General features: G+C 28.2%; 2 protein-coding genes across 2 annotated transcripts in view; one reads left to right on the top strand and one right to left on the bottom strand.

Annotated features, from left to right (window-relative positions):
* The window catches only part of LOC141536184 (TWiK family of potassium channels protein 7), a 169687-nt gene that overhangs the window by 62376 nt on the left and 87472 nt on the right, over positions 1–19839 (bottom strand). The window lies entirely within an intron of this gene.
* Positions 8112–10616, top strand: LOC141535856 (uncharacterized). Its single transcript, XM_074256015.1, has 3 exons — positions 8112–9132; positions 9320–9602; positions 9673–10616. Exons 1-2 carry the CDS (start codon positions 9018–9020, stop codon positions 9583–9585), a joined length of 381 nt encoding a protein of 126 aa, XP_074112116.1. The 5' UTR covers positions 8112–9017; the 3' UTR covers positions 9586–9602; positions 9673–10616.

Below are 19839 nucleotides of genomic sequence, written 5' to 3'. Positions count from 1 at the left end.
TCGTCACTATTTTTAATTTACATTTTCTTAATAGTGTATTCTTGGTATCATTTTGATCTTCTATTTATTATTTATGTTTTAATTAATCTTCAAAAAAATTTTTATTCTTAAATAAAACTGCGCCATAATCGCAAATTTGAACTTAGGTTCATTTAAAAAAAAATTTGTTAACAATTTGATAATGTTCTGATTAATATTGACCTCTAATTTTTATATTTTCTACACATAAAAATTAAAAAAAAAAAATTTTTTTTGCCATAATTAATTTATTAAAGAATCTGAAAAAATTTCAAACCTATATTTACTGCATTAATACATTAATTATTTTATTAAAATAACTCCTAGCTGAAATGAAATAGAGATGTATGTACTGAAATATAGTCCAACATTGAAACAAATTACTTTTTGTTAATTAAATTTTCAATAATCAAAAGTACTTGGTTGTTTGACAAATTAGTGTCTTGCATAAAAGATTTTCGGCTTGTCTATGTTTTATAGCTCTTTCAAAAAGCCAGCAAAAATTTAAATAGCTAAAATGAGTATTGTGAAACAAGAAAGGTTCTTTGATAATGAACATTTTTTTGTAATTAACTTTAAATAAGTGAAGTGCATTTAAACTTTGACAATTTGGATCCTTTGTTGTAGAATTTCTCGTAGATTGTCTTTGATAGTATTTATTAGCAAGGAATCTTTAATTAAAATTCAACTAGATTTAAAAGTAATTAATTAAAATAGAATTTGTGTATGCCATGAAGAAATTAAATTTTTAATCAAACATGGAACTAAACTATGATGAATATTTATTTATTTTATAAATAAAATTCAAATGACTTTTTCTTCATGGTAGGTTGGTTTTCCACCAAAAATACGAGGGTACATATTGTATAGACCGAAGTAGTTGTCGGTAAGCTCCGAGGAAAATAAAAACGCGGAATATACGAGGAAGAGTGAAATAAAATAATTTAACGGTGACCCCGTAGAATAAGTTTAGCAACATTTTTCCGGTTAGACAGAGACAATGGGGACATGCGAGAATTCTATATCCAGTGTTCTAGTGTAGTAGTTTCCTCCCTACGTATATTTCTCATGGACTTATCGTGCCGCTACAAATATACCGTCAGAACTGTCAACGTCCCAAACAATTTGTCGGATAATTCTCCAAGTAAAACACTAAATTCTCTCCTTTATTTTTCTTCATCACAATTTATTTATTTATTTAATTCACTTATACCGATAGTTTTCTGTCTTTACTAAAGAAAAACAGGAAGACGATGTGAGAAATGACAAAATTTTGGATACTTTTTATACAAATTGACATTTTTAAGTGATCGCACTATGACAATGTTCGGTATTTTATAGAAAAAAAAACAAACTTTTTAGTATTTTACTTCTCTGGAAAAGATCAAAAATTTTCTCAGCTATTTCACTGAAAAAAAAAAAATTATTTGATTTAAAAAAAATATTAACTTTAAAATTTCACTTTTTTTTTTGGAAATTTTTAGTTTTGATTAATTTAAGAATTTCAATCAAGAGAAAATGATACAAAGAGGATCAAGAATTTTTAATTTAGATTCAAGACAATAAACTCTTTAAATTATTTTTTTGGTTCAAGAATTTTTCTCTTTGATCAAATTAAATTTATCAGTGGTCAAAATAATTTTATTTGATTAACAATATTTCTTTGATCAAATAATTTTTAAGTGCCACGATTAAAAATCAATTAAACGTTTAAAACAATTCCATAGTAACCAAGTTATACAATAAAACTTAAATTGCAACAGAATTAAAAATAAAAGATTTCCAAGTTGTTATTGGCCTCGCCTCTTTCACGTAAAGATTACAAAAGGTAGACAAAAGCATTTGAGATGCAATTTTGATGTTCTCCCTATCTGTATTCTATCGCGTATGCATTGTGCGACCCTACTTTAGTACAAGCAGAACACGAGAAAATTGAATTAGCCGGGCAGTTTCAACGAATTGAGAACCGCCCCTTCTACCAATGCCCTGTAGTGCGTTAATTGACCTCGTATATAATTGTATAACAATAACTATAACCTATAACAATAAAAATATTTACGTGCCGAAATACATCATGGTCTCGTGTATCCAGCTATTTTTAATTAAAATAATAAACAAAGCTTCTACAATTTGTTTTTTTTTTTTTAACCTAACATAAGTTTTCTTTCCATCAGTAGTACGACCGTGCAAATAGTCTAACAGTGGCGATGGTGGTGAAGGCGGCGCTGCTACTCTCGACTCTTCTGCGTAATGCCCTTAACGAACCTGTTACCTAAGTGGCAACTTAATGCTCGTCGAGATTAAAGTTCTACGTTTTGTCAGGCAAACATAAAGCTCAGAGCCATTTCATCGTTATTTCAGCTCTCATTTTACTGCTAAAAAAGAGTATTACTTTGTAAATGTATATGTATAGGTAAGATAGGGGCTTATGTATATAAGGTTACTTTCGGCACAGAGCAACATTGCTTGTGAAAACTTCCAGAGCAGCTGCGAAAGAGCATCCTCGTTTGCAAATGACGAGTGGCAATATAAATTGTGAGGGGAAATCCTACGATAAAATGACGGGGTTGGATGAAAAAATGTTAGGGTTGTTGAATCTAATAGGGGTCTAGATTTGTTTTCTTTTATTTTTTCCGCCCTATAAGTTACCATGAATATTCTATTTCGGGACTCGAAATATTCTACAAATTAATTGAATGTTTTGATCTATCAATGGGTTTATTTATTGTAATAAATAAATATACAAAAAGGCTATAAAATTTGCGAAGATTGAAGATTTTCCATTAATTTAATTCCTTAATTCGTAATGATTTGTTAAATATTGAATCAAAAAGAAATAAAGTAGATTTTTATGAAATTTATTTTTATTATTTTAGAATTATTATTCTTTGTCTCGACAAATAAAAATAACTCAGAGATTTAACTAAATTTAATCACTTCTGCTCATGTTTGCTCGACTGTTATTTTGATAAGATAGTGCTACTAGTTCTACATGCAGTACGACACGTATAAATGCAATGAAGTTACAGCATAGCGTGCTTTTTCTTCAAGAAATCCACTTAAAGTCCTAATTCCGTGGAAACTTTCTCATATAAAGAAGAGAAAAACCAACTTTTAGATTCAGGTAAAGCTTATCGACAACGCATGCGCGTTATTATTATTTTTGTTATTATCATTATAAAGTTAAAAAAAAGAATTAGAATTTGAAATGGAAAAAAATTTTTTTATGATAATTACATCAAAAAAATTCATGTTTTTGTGGAATATTTAATTCCTCCAAAAGATCTAACGCTCATCATTATAATCCTTCACTCGGTTATAATTATGTAGAAATAATTATATTTATGTAAAAATTTTTTTAATTTTTCAGCAGAAAAATCCAATTAGCCAATATGTTGTTTACTATTTTTGTCACTTCTTGTGAGTGTTAACTTTTTTCCGACTGTGAAAAAAATGGCAGTAAAAAATTATATTTTATAACATACATAAATCGGGTTAGAGCAAAGGTTGCTTTTTAATAAAGCTATTTTAGCACCCACTCAACACGGAAATAAAAAAATCTTAACGACGAAATAAAAAGCCACGTTATTTAAGACTTTTTCTATAAAAAATATTTCCTTTTCGTCTCTTGTTTTTTCATCATTTAAAGTTTATGAACTTTTTTATTTTCGACAGATAGTAAAAACTTAATGGAAGAAAAAGGTTTAGTTATTGCGAGAAGTGACTCATTAAAGTACAGGATAAGGTACTGGCGGATAATAAGACCTAGCTGAGAAGTATTTGTTGTAAAATCAAAAATATTCAATTTAATTAAAAGTTTTCATGTTAATTATTATCCAAGTAAAATTTCCTTTAAAATATGAATAAAAACTTGTTAATTTTTAATCTGTGAAACAATTTTCTGAGATGGCTGTATATTTTCACATATCGTTATATTAGAAAATTTGATATGCCTGTACATAGTATGAAATGAAAATGAGCCACATTAGGCCATATTTAAGTAATTTCAAAAATCCCCGACAGATGGCGTATAATCGCGAAATTGTTTCGCTACAGAAGAGTTAATTTTTAGATACTAAGTTTTAAAATGAAAATTTTATTCATTAAGCCAATTTTTATTCAATAAAACTTATTCAATGCGTCCACATTTAAACAAAAGTAACAATTGATATATTACAATAAATTATCTTAACTAGGTCTCATTACTCATAAGTATTTTATTCGATAAAAAATTTTGACTCAAATTTTTAATTCAATAGAAAAGTATCTGCGATTTCGTATTAAAATATTCAAATTAAATGAACAGAAAGAATGTATTAGTATTGAATAGAAAAAGTCCTTGAACTCTGTCGAGTTGGATATTATAATATAGAGTTTTCAAGTGTGTTTGAGTAATTTACTGGCAGATTAAATCGAGTTTATACTGTAGTTATAATAATAATAATAATAATAATAATAATAATAATAATAATAATAAATAAATGAAATATTATATGAATATAACATATTTATACTTTATCGAAATTATAAGGATGCTTTGCATAAGTACTGTTGAATATTGCGACAAACATGAACTATGTTTCGTTCTACAACCTTACGATTTGACTTAGAGGTTGAAAAGAGAGGGGAAAAAGGGGAAAGGAATAGCAGGAAAATATAGATTTGGAATGTGTATGAGTAGGTACATAAATGAGTGGAAATGTTGAATTTGCGGTGAAACTCCGAATGTAATATACGAGCGAGAGTAAGAGTAAGTACGTGCCGAAGTGCGTTCACCATTTTCTCGAGAAAAGTACAAGATCCTTAAGTACCGAGCAACTACAAATATAGTTTTGAGCCATGCCTAAGGGGTTGCGCTACGGCACAGTATAATTGCTGGTAAAAGTACTCAAGTCAATGAAATCCGAGTAAGGTATAGAGAGTAACACGCTCTACTTCTTAGCAACAACTCATGGCTTATCGCGACTCAACAATGTGTCTTAGTTACGACGCTTCACGAAAATGTACTCATTGCTCTTACACGCAAATTCAATTTCTGCTATGCCAATTTTTATGTACGGCTATGTATAACCTAATCTGATAAATAAATCAAGTATTATTTCTTACTATTTAATCAATCAATTTTTAATACTTAATAAAAATTTTTTTAATAGTTAATAATTATATATTTCAGCAACGCTTCAATTTTTCATTTTTATACCACAATAATCATATTTTAGCAGAAAAACTTATTTCGTAAAAAATATTTTTAGTGATTGAAAAATATTTTTTATTATTAAAAGAATCACTGAAAAAAATTTTAAGAAATCAATTCTTTACTCTCCAACAAATATTTCTGTTAGCGTATTGAATGAATTTAGACATTGATTGGAGTAAATTATAGTACCAAATGACAGACGGAATGATATTTCATAATTTTTTCTGTACCAAAGGTTGAATTTTTGTAAAACAAAAAAGAATTGGGCAATGTAAAAATTGATTGGTAAAAACTAATTCTCTCTATTAAAAAAAAAAATTTTTTTTGAAGCTTTAAAGAAAATATATATGCGCGGAGAATGAAATCCGGGCGATCTATTGAAGAGAGAACGTCATAAAATCTGCACAAAAACATCAGAATAAATAACAGTTTTGAAAAAATAAATCGCTTCAAAAGAGATGTAAAAAATGCATTGTGGATAAAAAAATCCAGATAGAAAAAAAAGTAAATACGTTCTGTCTTTGTGCTCATCACAAAAATTGAAATTGCAAAGTGATGTATTTTTTACATGAAAAACGAGAGAGTAAAAAATAATATTAATATTCGCGTTATCAAAAGCGCTATGGACCTTTATACTCACTTCGTAAAAAGTATTCTTTTGTTACAATTAAGCGCGACGAAATAAAAAAAGATATCATAATTAAAAAACCCATGCATTATTTAGCTTTGACAACAATGTAGTTACTTTAAATATCTCGTTTTTTATCACACAGGAAAATATAATTTTTTTATTTTTTAATATTATACACTATAGTGATATAAAAGTAATTTTTCAAAACATATGCAAATTTTCTATATTCCTTCGCGGTTCAAATAAATTTATAATCTATTACTTACTATAAAAAAAATCTTTGTCCCAAATGGATCAAGTGTAGCCATGTCAAGAGAAAATGGAGTAAATAAATACAATAAGTTACTCTGTAGAAAATTTAGGAAGTAAATGATTTTTTTGTGATTTAATTCTTTTAGAGTGAAATTTGCTCAGAGATTTTACGTATCTTATTAATGAAAAAAAAATTGCACTAAGTGAAATTTTTTCTTATTGAATAAAGACATTTAGAGAATTTAAAAATTAATACAACTTTTTTTCTTAATTCAATATAAATAATAAAATTTGATATTTTAAGATAACTGCATCATATTTTTTTTTTAATTTCTTAATAAATTCTCTCTACAATAATTTATTCGTTGAAAAATTCTACAAATTACCATATAAAAATTAAATTCAGTTACATCAAAGTAATTAATTTTGTTTAATCAAAAATAGTACTGAAAATAATTTATCATTTTTTACTTTTTACATTCAAACGCATCAACAAGATTTGAAAATATAATAATCTTCATTAAAATTTTGTTTCATGTTCCCAAAGTATATAAAAATAACTTCAGTAAAATTAAATTAATTAATTTCATCAAATTAAGCTTTTATTAATTTAATATTTTTACTTTTTACGTCTATATTTATCAAAAAGCTGAATTATTTGAAAAATATAATTAATATTTACAAATTTAAACTTCAAATAAATTTTATAAAGTATTTGTTAGTAATTTTGCAAATAAAATTTGTTTTAGTTGATTAAAATTTATTTCAGCATAAAAACTTTGTACTAGAATGTTTTTCACATTAAAATCCACATTCACTAGGGTGATTCAAAAAAAAAGAATATTTTTTTTTTCGTTTGGTACTCTGAAAAATAGGTTCCTAGACACCTCTAAGAAAGCCTCTCCAAGCATGAGTTCTTAATTGTAACGGGAAGGTCCTCCTTCTTACAGTTTTCTATTTTTTCTTATTATCAGATAGAAAAATTTATATCTCGCTTTCAACTACTTGAAAAAATATCTTGTTCCTTAGATTTTGTAGGAAATTGAATGCTCTACAAAAAAGGTCTCTTACGATTTTTTCGTAAACCCAACCGTTTAAAAGATATTAACGGTTAAAGTTTGATTATTTTTGGGAAAATTTTTTTATTTCTTATGAATTTTATAACTCAATGAAAAAAATCATTATGAATGATGAAACTCATAGTTTTGTAGGAAATTTACTGCTCTATAAAAATGGTCTCTTATGATTTTTCGATCAAGTTGAGCGTTTACGAGATATTCATCGTCAAACATCAATGCATATTAATTTTTCTAGTTTTTGATCAATAATTCGAAAAATTTCAATTTATTCTGTGAGTTTCAAGGAAATTTAGACAAATTTGAGTTTTTATTATAAAAGCAACTCCTATAGATGTTTTCTGTTCAAAAATTCATTTGAAAGTTTTTATTCTAATAATATTTTTTTAAATTTTATCTTTAATAATTTAAAATCTTAATCGCGTTGTCATTTATTATTATGAAATTTGTTCAGTGCGTATTTTTAAATTGTTTTTCACAAAATATACATAAAATTTTCGTTCGAGGGGATTTTTGTTTTGAATTCCATTTCTTCTTCTGTTTGTCTTCTGAAACTAACGCCATCTATGTTTTTACTCTCAACTATCTTCAGTATCTACCCATTTAATACCGTATTTTCAGTGTTCCTAAAACTGATCATCTTGAATACGTAATAAAATAATTCATTTTAAATAAGTCTTATAATCATCACATAAATTTATTTATCATCAATTAACCTACAATGAATAAAGAAATACGTTTTATCGGAATACCTCTACAAAGAATTTCGGAACGTAAGTTACCAAAAGTGAAAGAGGTTATGCGTGTGTTTTTCTACCAACTTAAAATTTTAAAGTATTCAATCAAACAAAGTGCTAAAAATTCAGTTGACCAAGTTATTGAACTGTGGAGAAAAAATCAGATTCCAACTAGTGGAGCTCCTAATGCAGTCAAAAATTTCTTCGCTATCACAGTCAATGGTTAAAATTACAAAAAAATTTCGATAAAAAGAATTCAGCGCAAAACCAAAAAGAAATGAAATTTCAGACTGATCTTGAACAATTATTCGACATTGTGAGCGAAAAATCCTTAAAAGTGCTTGATGATAATATTAGAAAGTTGTATTTGGATCAAAAATTCGGTACCCATAAAGAGATTCTTTCTAATAATGTACCTGTATCAAACTTAACCACAACTATAATGGGAATAGATGAGAGTAGTAAGTATCTGAGATATTTAATTATTATAAAGTCAGGTAGTAGTGTAACTTTTCATAGATGACTAGATGACATTTGACTAGACAATTTTTGGAGTCCTTTCTTAATTATTTGTCATCAAAATGAATAAATTCTATACATTTTCTTCGTTTAATTTATAAAACAGATCTTATTCCAGACTTAGATCAACCGTCTACCAGTCATGCGATTGTTCCAAGTGAAAAATCAGAGTCGTTCTCTACGTATACATTAAGTGGAGTTACAAATTTTGGATCTGATTCAGAGTATGAACCTCCAATTCCGACAAAACGAGCAAAACTTGATGTCTTAACTCCTGAAGTCATTTTTGGACTCGACCGAGCTAATGTCAGCAGTAGAAATGCGATGTTTATTATTGCTCCGGTTTTATTAGCAGTAGGTATTAAAATTGAAGATACAACGCTCAGTTATAGTTCAATTCAACGAGCTCGTATGCTTCAAAGAGAAGACATTGCTAAAGGACTTAATGACAACTTTAAGACACACGATAAATACGTTGTGCATTGGGACGGAAAAATGCTGAATGACCTTGTTGGATCAAAATCTGTGGAACGGCTACCAGTTATTTTAACTGCATTTGGTACCGAACAATTACTTGGGGTTCCAAAATGAATTCTGGGACGGCAGACAATCAAACATCAGCCATTTTATCGACATTGAGTGAATGGGGTATTACTAATTATGTTAAGGCGATGTGTTTTGACACGACGGCAGTTAATACAGGTAACTTATCAATGATAATTTAATCTAAAAAATATTTAATTATTAACGTTCTAGTTTAATTTTTATTGCTTACTGAATTTCACTTTTGAAATTATTGAGAATTATTTACTCATTTGGATTTTAAATATAATCTACAATTTGTTGAAAATATTAAATTTAACGATAGTTATCTATTTTCTTTATACAGGAATTCATAACGGTACATGTAAGGCAATTGAAAAGACTTTGGGAAGAGAGTTAATCTGGTTACCATGTCGTCACCACATTTTTGAGATCATATTGAGAAGTGCATTTGAAGTATATTGGCCTGTGTCATCTGGGCCAAACGTACCAATGTTCGGAAGATTTAAAAAATCATGGGATGAAATAAATAAAACTAATTATAAATCTGGAATTGAAGATACTGTTGTTGCTGATATCATTTTGGATAAAAAAATGAAATATCTAGTTTAATTGCACAATCCTTACAGGTATGATTTAACTGCGATTTTAAGAAAAAAATTTTCTTGTTTCTGACAAATTTTTAATTGTTTTTGATAGTTACTACAACCCCGAGATGACTATAAAGAATTGTTGGAATTGTCGTTGATTTTCCTTGGAGAAATGCCTCAAGAAGAAATTTTTTTCAAACGTCCTGGTGCAATTCATCATGCTAGGTGGATGGCGAAGGCAATTTACAGTTTAAAAATGTTTCTATTCAGAAATGAATTTAAACTTTCTAATAAAGAATTGGACGGTCTTCGGCAAATTTGTATATTTATAGTTACACTGTATTTAAAAGCTTGGTTTTCATCAACTTCTGCAACAACTGCTGCTAATCATGACTTGCAGTTTTTGAAAAATTTATTCGAGTACAAAAATATCAATTCATTGATTTCTTCAGCAACTTGTGAAAAAATGATTTTGCATTTATGGTATTTAAGTGATGAACTTGCCATTTTATCATTATTTGACGATACCGTTTCATTGGAAGTAAAAAAAAATATTGTTGGAGCTGTTAATACTCGTAACGGTACAGATTCTAAAGCTAAAAATTTATAATTGATAAAAACGATTTGAATTCATTAACGCAAAAAAGTCTGAGTGACTTTGTTTCTAAAAAGTCTTTAAATCTCTTTAAAATCTTTGATTTACCATATGACTTCCTTGATAAAGATATTGAATCGTGGCCTACTAATGACAGTTACATTGAAAATAAAGAATACTTTAACCAATTGAAAGTTGTTAATGATTCAGCAGAACGAGCTGTTGCATTAGTTAGTGAGTATAATCAATGCTTGACAAAAAATGAAGAGCAATTCCAATACTTATTGCAAATTATCAAAGAACATCGAAAAAACTACCCAAACTGCAATAGAGGAAATTATTTACAGTAAAAGTGTACCGTTATGTTGAAAATATTGAAAATTATATGGCAGTTGATAATTAAATAAATAAATTCTTCGATAAAAAAGTGAAACACATGTGAAACACACTAAATTGAATTATATGTCGAAAAAAATGCTCTAATTTCTTGTTTTAATGCAATCAAACAAGCTCAAGACTGAAAACAATATTAAAAAAATTGTTTATAACATTTCTTTATCGATCGAAACTCAAATTTATGTAAATTTTCCTGAAACTCATAGTTTAAATTAAAATTTATCGAATTATTGATCAAAAACTGGAAATATTGATATTCGTTAATGTTTGACGATGAATATCTCGTAACGGCTTCACTTAATCAAAAAATCATAAGAGACCATTTTTGTAGAGCAGTAAATTTCCTACAAAATCATGAGTTCCGCAATCCGAAATAATTTTTTTTCATCGACTTATAAAATTCATAATAAAAACGAATATTTTCCTTAAAATAGCCAAACTTCAACTATGAATATCTTTTAATCGGTTGAGTTTTTGAAAAAGTCATAAGAGACCTTTTTGTAAAGCATTCAATTTCTCACAAAATCTATGCCACGGAATATTTTTCCAAGCAGTTGGAAGCGAGATATAAATTTTTTTATCTGATTATTCGAAAAAATAGAAACCCGCAAAGCGGAGGACCTTCCCGTTATAATTAAGAGCTTATACTTGGAGAGAATTCTTTTTAGGTGTCTACGAACCTATTTTTCAGAGTATAAAGTCAAAAATAAATTATTCGATTTTTTTGACCCACCCTAACACACACACACACACACACACACACACACACACACACATATATATATATATATATATATATATATATATATATATATATATATATATATATATATATATATATATTCATCGTTTCTTGCACTTGTGTGCGGGGTATAAGCTAAACATAGTGTAAGTAATATCCAAGAGAGCCGCTAGCAAGAAACTCACATCGATTTATTACTCACATACATATGTAACATGTACATACACACAAGAGCTATAGATCTTAGTGTAAGTTTCTAAGTATTAACGATATAGATGCTAAAATGTTAAATATGGAGGTAACATTTATTAAACGTAAGGAATGAAGATAACATCAGTATATTTTTCGAGGAGCATGCACGAAATTTACTGTTTAAATCTGTAGAAAAATTACAATGTACCAGAGGCAGAAGCGTATTACAACATTAGTTTTATTTACTGCGCTCAGCTGACGTGGTATAATCTTAGCTACCAAATTTACAGAAGACTGTACGTTTTTTGACGGCTATGTAAATTTTTTATTCTTCTATTTCTTTGAAAAGAATTGAGAAAAAAATTTTTGTTCAAGTTTTTTCAAGAATAAAAAATTTGCGCCATTTAATTTTTTTCATTTAAAATTATAAATCTTTTACAGATAAAATCATATTTCTGACGATAAAATTTTCTGGAATTAAAAAATGCGTTTCTTTAATTCAAAATCAATAAAGATAATTTTTAATTAAATTTATTTAAATCTCATTCATAATCTTGAATGATTTTAAGATCATTCGAATTATTATTCAATGATCGAGTAATTTTTTTTTTCTTTAATGAACGAAATTTATAAAAAATTGATATCCGTTCATTTTTTTCCCCCAGTTCTCAATATTTGTATAGTAATAATTTTAAACTTTCTTGATTTTGTAAATTAATGCTCTACAATTCTTTAATAACATTCATTAAAAAATTACAACTTTCTGGCTCGCAGTAAAAAATTAATTAAATTATAAAAAATGTCCATAACTTCAGAAAGCTTGAATGAAGACTTTGAACTTTAATAACTTGCAACTAAATGAAATCAATGCCCGACTTGAATATATGTGAATTAGAGTGATTAAAAGTATGTAGCATTTGCGTAAGCATTTGTATAGTAATCGTGAAGAAACTGAAATTAACTAAAAAACTAAGACGTATTTTTTTCTTGAAACTGAGACTTAGCTTAAATATTTAGAGCATGAATAAGTTGAGTCCGATTAAGTACGGGGAAAATTAGGAAGACAAGAAACAAGTACGGTAAATATGTAGGCTCTTACGTATAGATTTAGGTCATACTGGGTGTTCGGTACATGAGGGATTATGGCTAGGAATAGTTAATTAAGTTTCTGATGGGCTACGGGGAAGTTATCCCTTGTGACCGTTACTCAATCATGCTCTAACCACCGATAGCAACATACTGTCCGTAATTACAAATAGCTCATACGTAGACTACTTTTACCTTCAAATTGATATTTTTACGTTTTTTTTTTTTTTTTTTGCGGTTGGCTTTTGTTGTTATCAAGTTCCGAAGATTCTTGCATAGTTATCAACAATCGATAGTTCTTAATATTTTCTCTGTAAGTGGTAATCTATAAATTTAATTTATAAATTTTGAACCAGACATTCTTTGTACTTTAACCACATAAAGCATTCTGTACCTCCAAAAGACATGAATTCAAAGACAAGCGTGAATGATCATTTCATTTTGAGAACGCTGCTTCGTAATAATGAAAATACTTTAGATTCTTCTCTCTACCTGAAAGTGGCTAATTTTATAAATATCTCAATACACGAGATTGCCATAAAGAATTTAAGGAATTCATTAAGTAGTTTTGTTATTGATAATGACATTTATTTCTCATTGATAATTTTAAAAGAAAAGATACCTATTTTTCTAATATTCATTCAAGTGAATAGCCATCCGGAAGGATTAAATTTACTTAAAAATAATTTATTTATTGAATACTAATATGCTTAGTAATTACAAAAGAAAAATAAGTTTTTAATAATTCTGAGTAAAAAATTTGACATTTGAAAGTTTATTTTTATTCTTTCCTTGTTCTGTAACTCATTGAATTACAAATTATGAATATCTAAAAGGTCAAAAAGTGACATTTCTGTATCCGTAAAATTGTTTAGATGATTTACTAGTTTATACTAAATGGTTATAATTTTACCATGAAATTTTCTCTAGAAAAAAAAAATATTCCAATCTAAACGTTTTTTTATTCCGCATTTTGACCAAAGGATTATCAAAATTTCGTAATGAGTGATTTAAAATACAAATTTTGAATCACGGCACAAATGAGTACACATAATAAATAATAAAGGATTCATAAACAGTGTAATAATTCATTCTATTGATTCTCAAGTTAATTACAACAGCATTTCTCCGCAATAAAAAAATATACAAAACGAACGCAGCGGCTGAATTTTAACATTGAGGGACTCACGTATCAAAAAAACGATAAAATATTAAAACCGCACCCAAGCAATGAATATACAAATACTCAAAGTTGAATAAATGATTCATCAGCATTATTATCAGTGGCATTATTACATGCACGATTCAATTCCTCATTTAAATTTAAACTTTCCAAGACCATAAATAGTGTATCAATTCATAGCCATGCCGCGATATTGTAATATTTTCACTTGTGCTGCTCGTGAATAACCAACACGCGAATAATAAAAAAGTGGAACAATAGTTCACGGTATCATGTATTTTGATGAACTGTGTACTGTTATCGAGACATAAAATATACAGGTGTATCGGTACTCGGTTAGCCATAGGTGACATTTTCTAGTGTAGTGTAGGATATTCCGCTATCAAAATCTCGGTAGACTTCCACACTCTACACCAGTGTTATATGTCTCTACACAGTGGATGGACATTATATAGATGGAGATATACCGACGGATATTCGCAGCGCAGTTACAGTACCATGAGTCTCGTCTGTACTAGCACCGTAATGTCTGAATACACGTTACTCGTAGTATTCCAGTGAATAGAAACGACCTATCGTTTAACCATTTCCAAGGTTTTTTTTTTTTCTGCGGTTGTGTTGGCGGAACGCCTTTACTTTGCAGTCTGATAAACCTCAAGCACAGCTTTCTACTTCTATTCTATTTCCATATAATATAATCTTATACTCATGAGAGTAAATTTTCGTTTTTCTCTTTTACTTTGCTCCGTCTTCTTTTTTTATCTATATTTTTTATTACAATTCGCTGTTTCGAATGTTAAAAGTTCACTTTGAAATGTCAGTCAAACATTTGCATTTAACTCAATCTCTTTAATCTGATAGAATATTGAAAAATGCTTGAAAGTTTCAATGTTCACACACGAATTGATACACATTCTTGTTAAGCTAAACACAATTATCAATCGACTTATAATTTGTAAAAGGTTTTTTATTATTTATTAACAAAAAAAATTTTTTTTTATGTTATTTTATTTTTTTATTTTATAAATTAATAAGCAATTTTTTTTTTAACGTTCAATAAATAATCTTTAAAGAGAAAAATAAATTTCTTGACCATTTACAAAATTTTTTTAAGGCTTGAACGATAAATTAAAATTATTTTACAATCAAATTGTAAAATGTGATAAAATTGTGTATTTTCTGTTAATTAAACTCATTAAATATTAATAAATCTTTTATCAGTATAATTTCACGTTTACACGAATCCATCGTACCGTTAATTTGCTTTTTACCGTCGAACAAAGATATCAATAGGTATATTCGACCAAATATGCAAATATAATTCAATGTATCGTTTACCTGTCCAAAACAAAATAAATATATTTATTTGTTTAATTATCCAATTAATATCACATATTTACGATTACACTTTTTGTGCTAAGATTTACAACGTTCCTTTCCAATGTTTTTGAATTTTACTGGGAAAACATTGAGCACGACGCAAGCATCGTTTTGAATGAATGAATATACAGAAAAAAAAATACAAGACACCATATTTTTATGTTTATTAATTTGATATTATTTACATTTACCCTCAGGACATTAGTAAATAAATTATTGAGCACATCAGAAATAAAAGTCTGACAAAGTGATGTTTCCATTTTTTGGTAAGGAATAAAAAAGTGGTTGCTTATAAATATAAAAAGCTTTTTTAAGTAGTTGAAGAAACTCTTGGCATGACAACAACTACAAGTTTATCTTTTTAAAAGAAATTTATTTACATTTTCCGTCTTGGATTTTTTTTTTTTTTTTTTTTTTTTTTTTTAATTCAATCGAGATCCCATAAAAACCTGAATTTTCAATAGCCCTCCCTGTATTTTGAGGATTCAATCATGGATGCTATAAAATAGCTTTCACCACTGCAAGAAAAATAAATTTGAAGTGTCCGACTTTCAATGGGGAAAATTATTTTACTAAGAAAGCTATGAGAAGCTTTAATGATAAAAATCATCTTTAGTTGAAATTTCAAGGATACTTTATAATTTTTAACATTGATTGATATCCAATATTAAATCAATTTTAAAAAATTAATCATAATGATATTAGTAATGAATGCAGTAACAAGAATAAGATAATAAATTTCTATTAGGATGTTCTATTGAAGAAATGTATAATTTTCCTGGCTTCAGTAAAACGTCGATGAACAAATCGAGTGTCATAAATCATTTTATTTGTGTCTATTCTCTCATCGAATACTTACTCACTTTAAAAATTTCTCTCACAGAATAATTCAGGAGAGTAATAAAAAATCAGGATAAAGATGTAAGAAAAAAAAATAGAATTAAAAATAAGAAAAATGAGGAAATAAGGGAAAATGGAATGAGAGATGTAGACGAGGTCAGCCAACCGGATTCGAATATTTTTCTACTGCGCCGAACGAAGAGTAATGAGAAAAAACTCTATACCATATCACGCGTTTCCTCCGTTCTAGTTTTAACAATTTTTTATTTTATTTCTTATGAGTAAAAATTCCGAGCTTTTTTTTTTTTACTCCCGAGAGTTTGCGAGTGAAACACGTGAAAATGCAAACCTTCTCTCTCAAACTATTTGTATGTCCTTACTACTGAAGCGGAAAAGTTTCTGTGATTTCGAGTTTTTTTTTTAGTGTGGTTAGACATTTTACAAGTTAAATCGTTTAAAAATTCAAATTTATTGTTATTATTATTTTATTTTTTTTTTTTAATAAGTAATATAAATAGGAGTTATCACATTCTTATCCGTACAAAATTTCAAAGATCACGTAGACACATTAGATGATTCTGAGTGTAGTAACACGAGAAGAGATATCTAACTCAGTAGTACAGTATAGTAAAGTGCACTTGACATCTCTCTCACGTTTTACGCTGTTCACAACTTGATATTCCTCCATGTAGTGTACATAGACTACAAACTATACATTTAATGCTCTATAGTAAATACTAATGCTGAGTATTAATTTCAACGGATTTTCACTATAGAATACGGCAAAGATATGGCTCGATTTACAGCTATATGTCGGAAATAGAAACTTACTCAGCAATCGCGGTATTTGTTGTATGTTCTAGATGTTACTTATATAATTTCAACATGCGTTGAAATTATATAATTATTGAAACCTTTTACAAATATAAAAAATGAAACCTGACAAAAAATAAATTTTGCTTACGAATAATATTCAAATCGATTGCTCATAAATCATCTAACATAAATTAAACTATAATTAACTACAAACTACATGTATGTAAATATAAAACAAGTTATTGAATCCCTCAAAACGCAAACTGTGCTCGATACTTCAATGAATAGTAATTATTGAAATTTGCGGTGCTGAACATCCTTAGAGCAAAGTCAGCATCGATATTCCCCAACAATAATATCAGAGCTTTGCTAAGAACAACAATGATGCTAATAATGATACCAACCTCGATAATAACACGTACCATCTTTACAAACTTTTACATTTGTGGATTGTTTTTTTTGAATTTATTCATTACTCCAAGCTACTTCACTACCTGCAGAGCTGATTCCACTTAATTAGAACTAGCTCGGGGCACCGAAGGTAGAATAGTAACGAGAAACACTGTGGAATTCAAAGTACATATATTTACTGTAATTCAGTGTACCATGTACCCAAAGGGATCTTCATAATACGTGGAGCAGTTCAACTGTGCTATGATTATGTAATACATATGCGCTACAGTTTAATTTACATTCAGATATATATACTCATGGATTCTGAAAGGTTGTTAAGAATTAGATTTTCTTGAAAACCTAACAAAGCCTTTTGTGTGTTGATGAAAAAGAATATAAAATAATTTCATTCTAATGTACGAGGTTTGCCAGTAGAGAAAGAACTGTGAATAGTAAAGAGGTTCCGTGTTCGAATCCAGGAGACATTCAAGATATCGTCGGTGAAAATCATGTAAGAACATTTAAAATTTTTATAAATGCACACATTTTGTAGCTTTTAAAATTATAATGTACACAGAAAAAAAAATTATTTTTAATCAAGAGAAAAATTCTTGAACCAAGAAAATAATTTTAAAGAGTTTTATTTTCTTGGATCAAGACCAATAATTCTTGAATCAAGTAAAATTAACGTAACCAAGGGGAATTTCTCATTTTAAGAATTTTTCTACTCAAATCAAGTAAACGAAATTTTTCAAAATTTTTCTGTGTAAAAAAAAAAGTCCGTGATTTCGTATTAAAATATTTAGATGGAATAAAGTAAAAAATAATACACCAGCAGTGAAGATAGAAGTACTTGAATTTTGTCGAGTCTATTATTATAAAATACCGCTAAAAATTTTTTTTGTTGGGACAACATGAGGCAAGTTATGGTAACAATTTATCATGCTAGCATAGAGATAACAAATTCTATGATATGATATCAAAACATAGGTTGTATCAAGTAATTTATATGTTATATTAACAAAAGAGTTTTGCTATTGTAGCAGAACCCTTCAGTTAGTTCAACGAAACAGTTTAGCTGAATTAACAAATCGGTTTGTTGAAGCAAAAAAATTGTTTCAAATGGATAGTAAAAATTTTTGTTGGTTTAACAAAAAATATTTTGTGGCAGTAATATAAACTAGTTAGATGGTGTAACAAATGTTATTGTTCAAGTAGCTAAATAGTTTTTTTAAATAGTTAATTGTAACAGCCACAAATTAATTTTTTTAAGGCAATAAATTGATTTTTTTACGGCAAAAAAAATTCTGTTATCACAACAAAATCAATTGAGTAATAGTAATGAAATAATTTAGTTGTAACAACAAACAGATATTGTAATAACAAGAAAAGGATTTTTATTAAGACAACAGATCAATTTAGAGGTGTTTCAAATTCATTTGTTATCACAATTTCGCTTACATTGCTGGAGAAACTAATCAATTCATTACCATAAGTAAACTTCATACTTCTCTGAGCTTCTATCTTTTGTTACTTCAATCAAATCAATTTTATGAGTGTAGACTTTCCAAATATACTTAACCAATTTACTGTCAGATTAAATTCACTAAAATTATTTCTTTACTCTACAATAAAAATAAAAAACTTCTTAACATAAATATCTAAATAAAATCATGTGGATAAAAAAATGTCTTGAGAGGATGAACATAAATATAAAGATATCTTCTCATGTAAGCGATCATCACATTTCCTCTCATCAATCAACAACGAAGTGAAGCATGAATATCAGTTACACAAAAATGATATCCAGGTTATTTGAATTTGATGTTATCATCAAAAATATATGACATAAATATCATACAACACCTTGCGCACTTTATCAACATAAATGTCTCGAATCAATATTTGAATGCCGGTTGATAAATTATTTCGCTGAAAAGTTTCTTCGAGAAAGTATCGTCTGAAGTTCGGCTCCAATTGTATTCCCCAAATAAAAAAGATAAGATTGTTTTCACTTGCGAGTGTCATCTGGAATATATCGTCAACACATTCTCATGCTCGCTTATATCATGCCAGCTGCGAAAGAGTTTGCTCGTTAGTATTGCAGGTGGATAAAACTTTAGTTTTAATGCTTCTCTCTTCTTTCCGGCGCCGCATTATACTCTTATCGTTTCGGGCGAGCGAGCGGGTCGTCCTCGTTCTCATAGCTCTAGAGTTTCTGTTCTCCTGCTGAAAATTCTCGACTAGGAGGAACTGCGTCGGCAATGGTGGAATAGAAGCTATTGGTAAAAGGCTGGTAATCTATTGACCAATACCACATATACTGTTTCCAAAAACTTTATCTGTCTCCGTGGGCCTCTGACCTCTTCCATACAAGCTTTGCGCTGTCTCGCGTTTCAAATATTGTACTATGTTACTCGATACACTACCATCACCGAGCAATCCACCAATTCCCTGTACTATAATGTTTTTTTTTTTTTTTTTTCATTAATTTTTGTGCTATGTTCTTTGAACTATTTGTCTTTGTGGTGTCATCTACATTGAAGGAAAAAAAAAATAGTTGATTCGAAAAAAATATTATTTTAAAAAGTTCATTTCTGCTTCGGAAAATTCACTTTGAATCAATTCGACAAATTTTGAGAACTTTGATCAT

This window comes from Cotesia typhae, unplaced genomic scaffold (genome assembly GCF_013202065.1).
Source record: "Cotesia typhae breed Kobodo isofemale line unplaced genomic scaffold, CoteBio_Ctyphae scaffold_152, whole genome shotgun sequence".
In the NCBI taxonomy this organism is placed as follows: Eukaryota; Metazoa; Arthropoda; class Insecta; order Hymenoptera; family Braconidae; genus Cotesia; species Cotesia typhae.
Note: the sequence above shows the minus strand (reverse complement) of the source record. Positions and strands in the feature narration are given on the sequence as shown.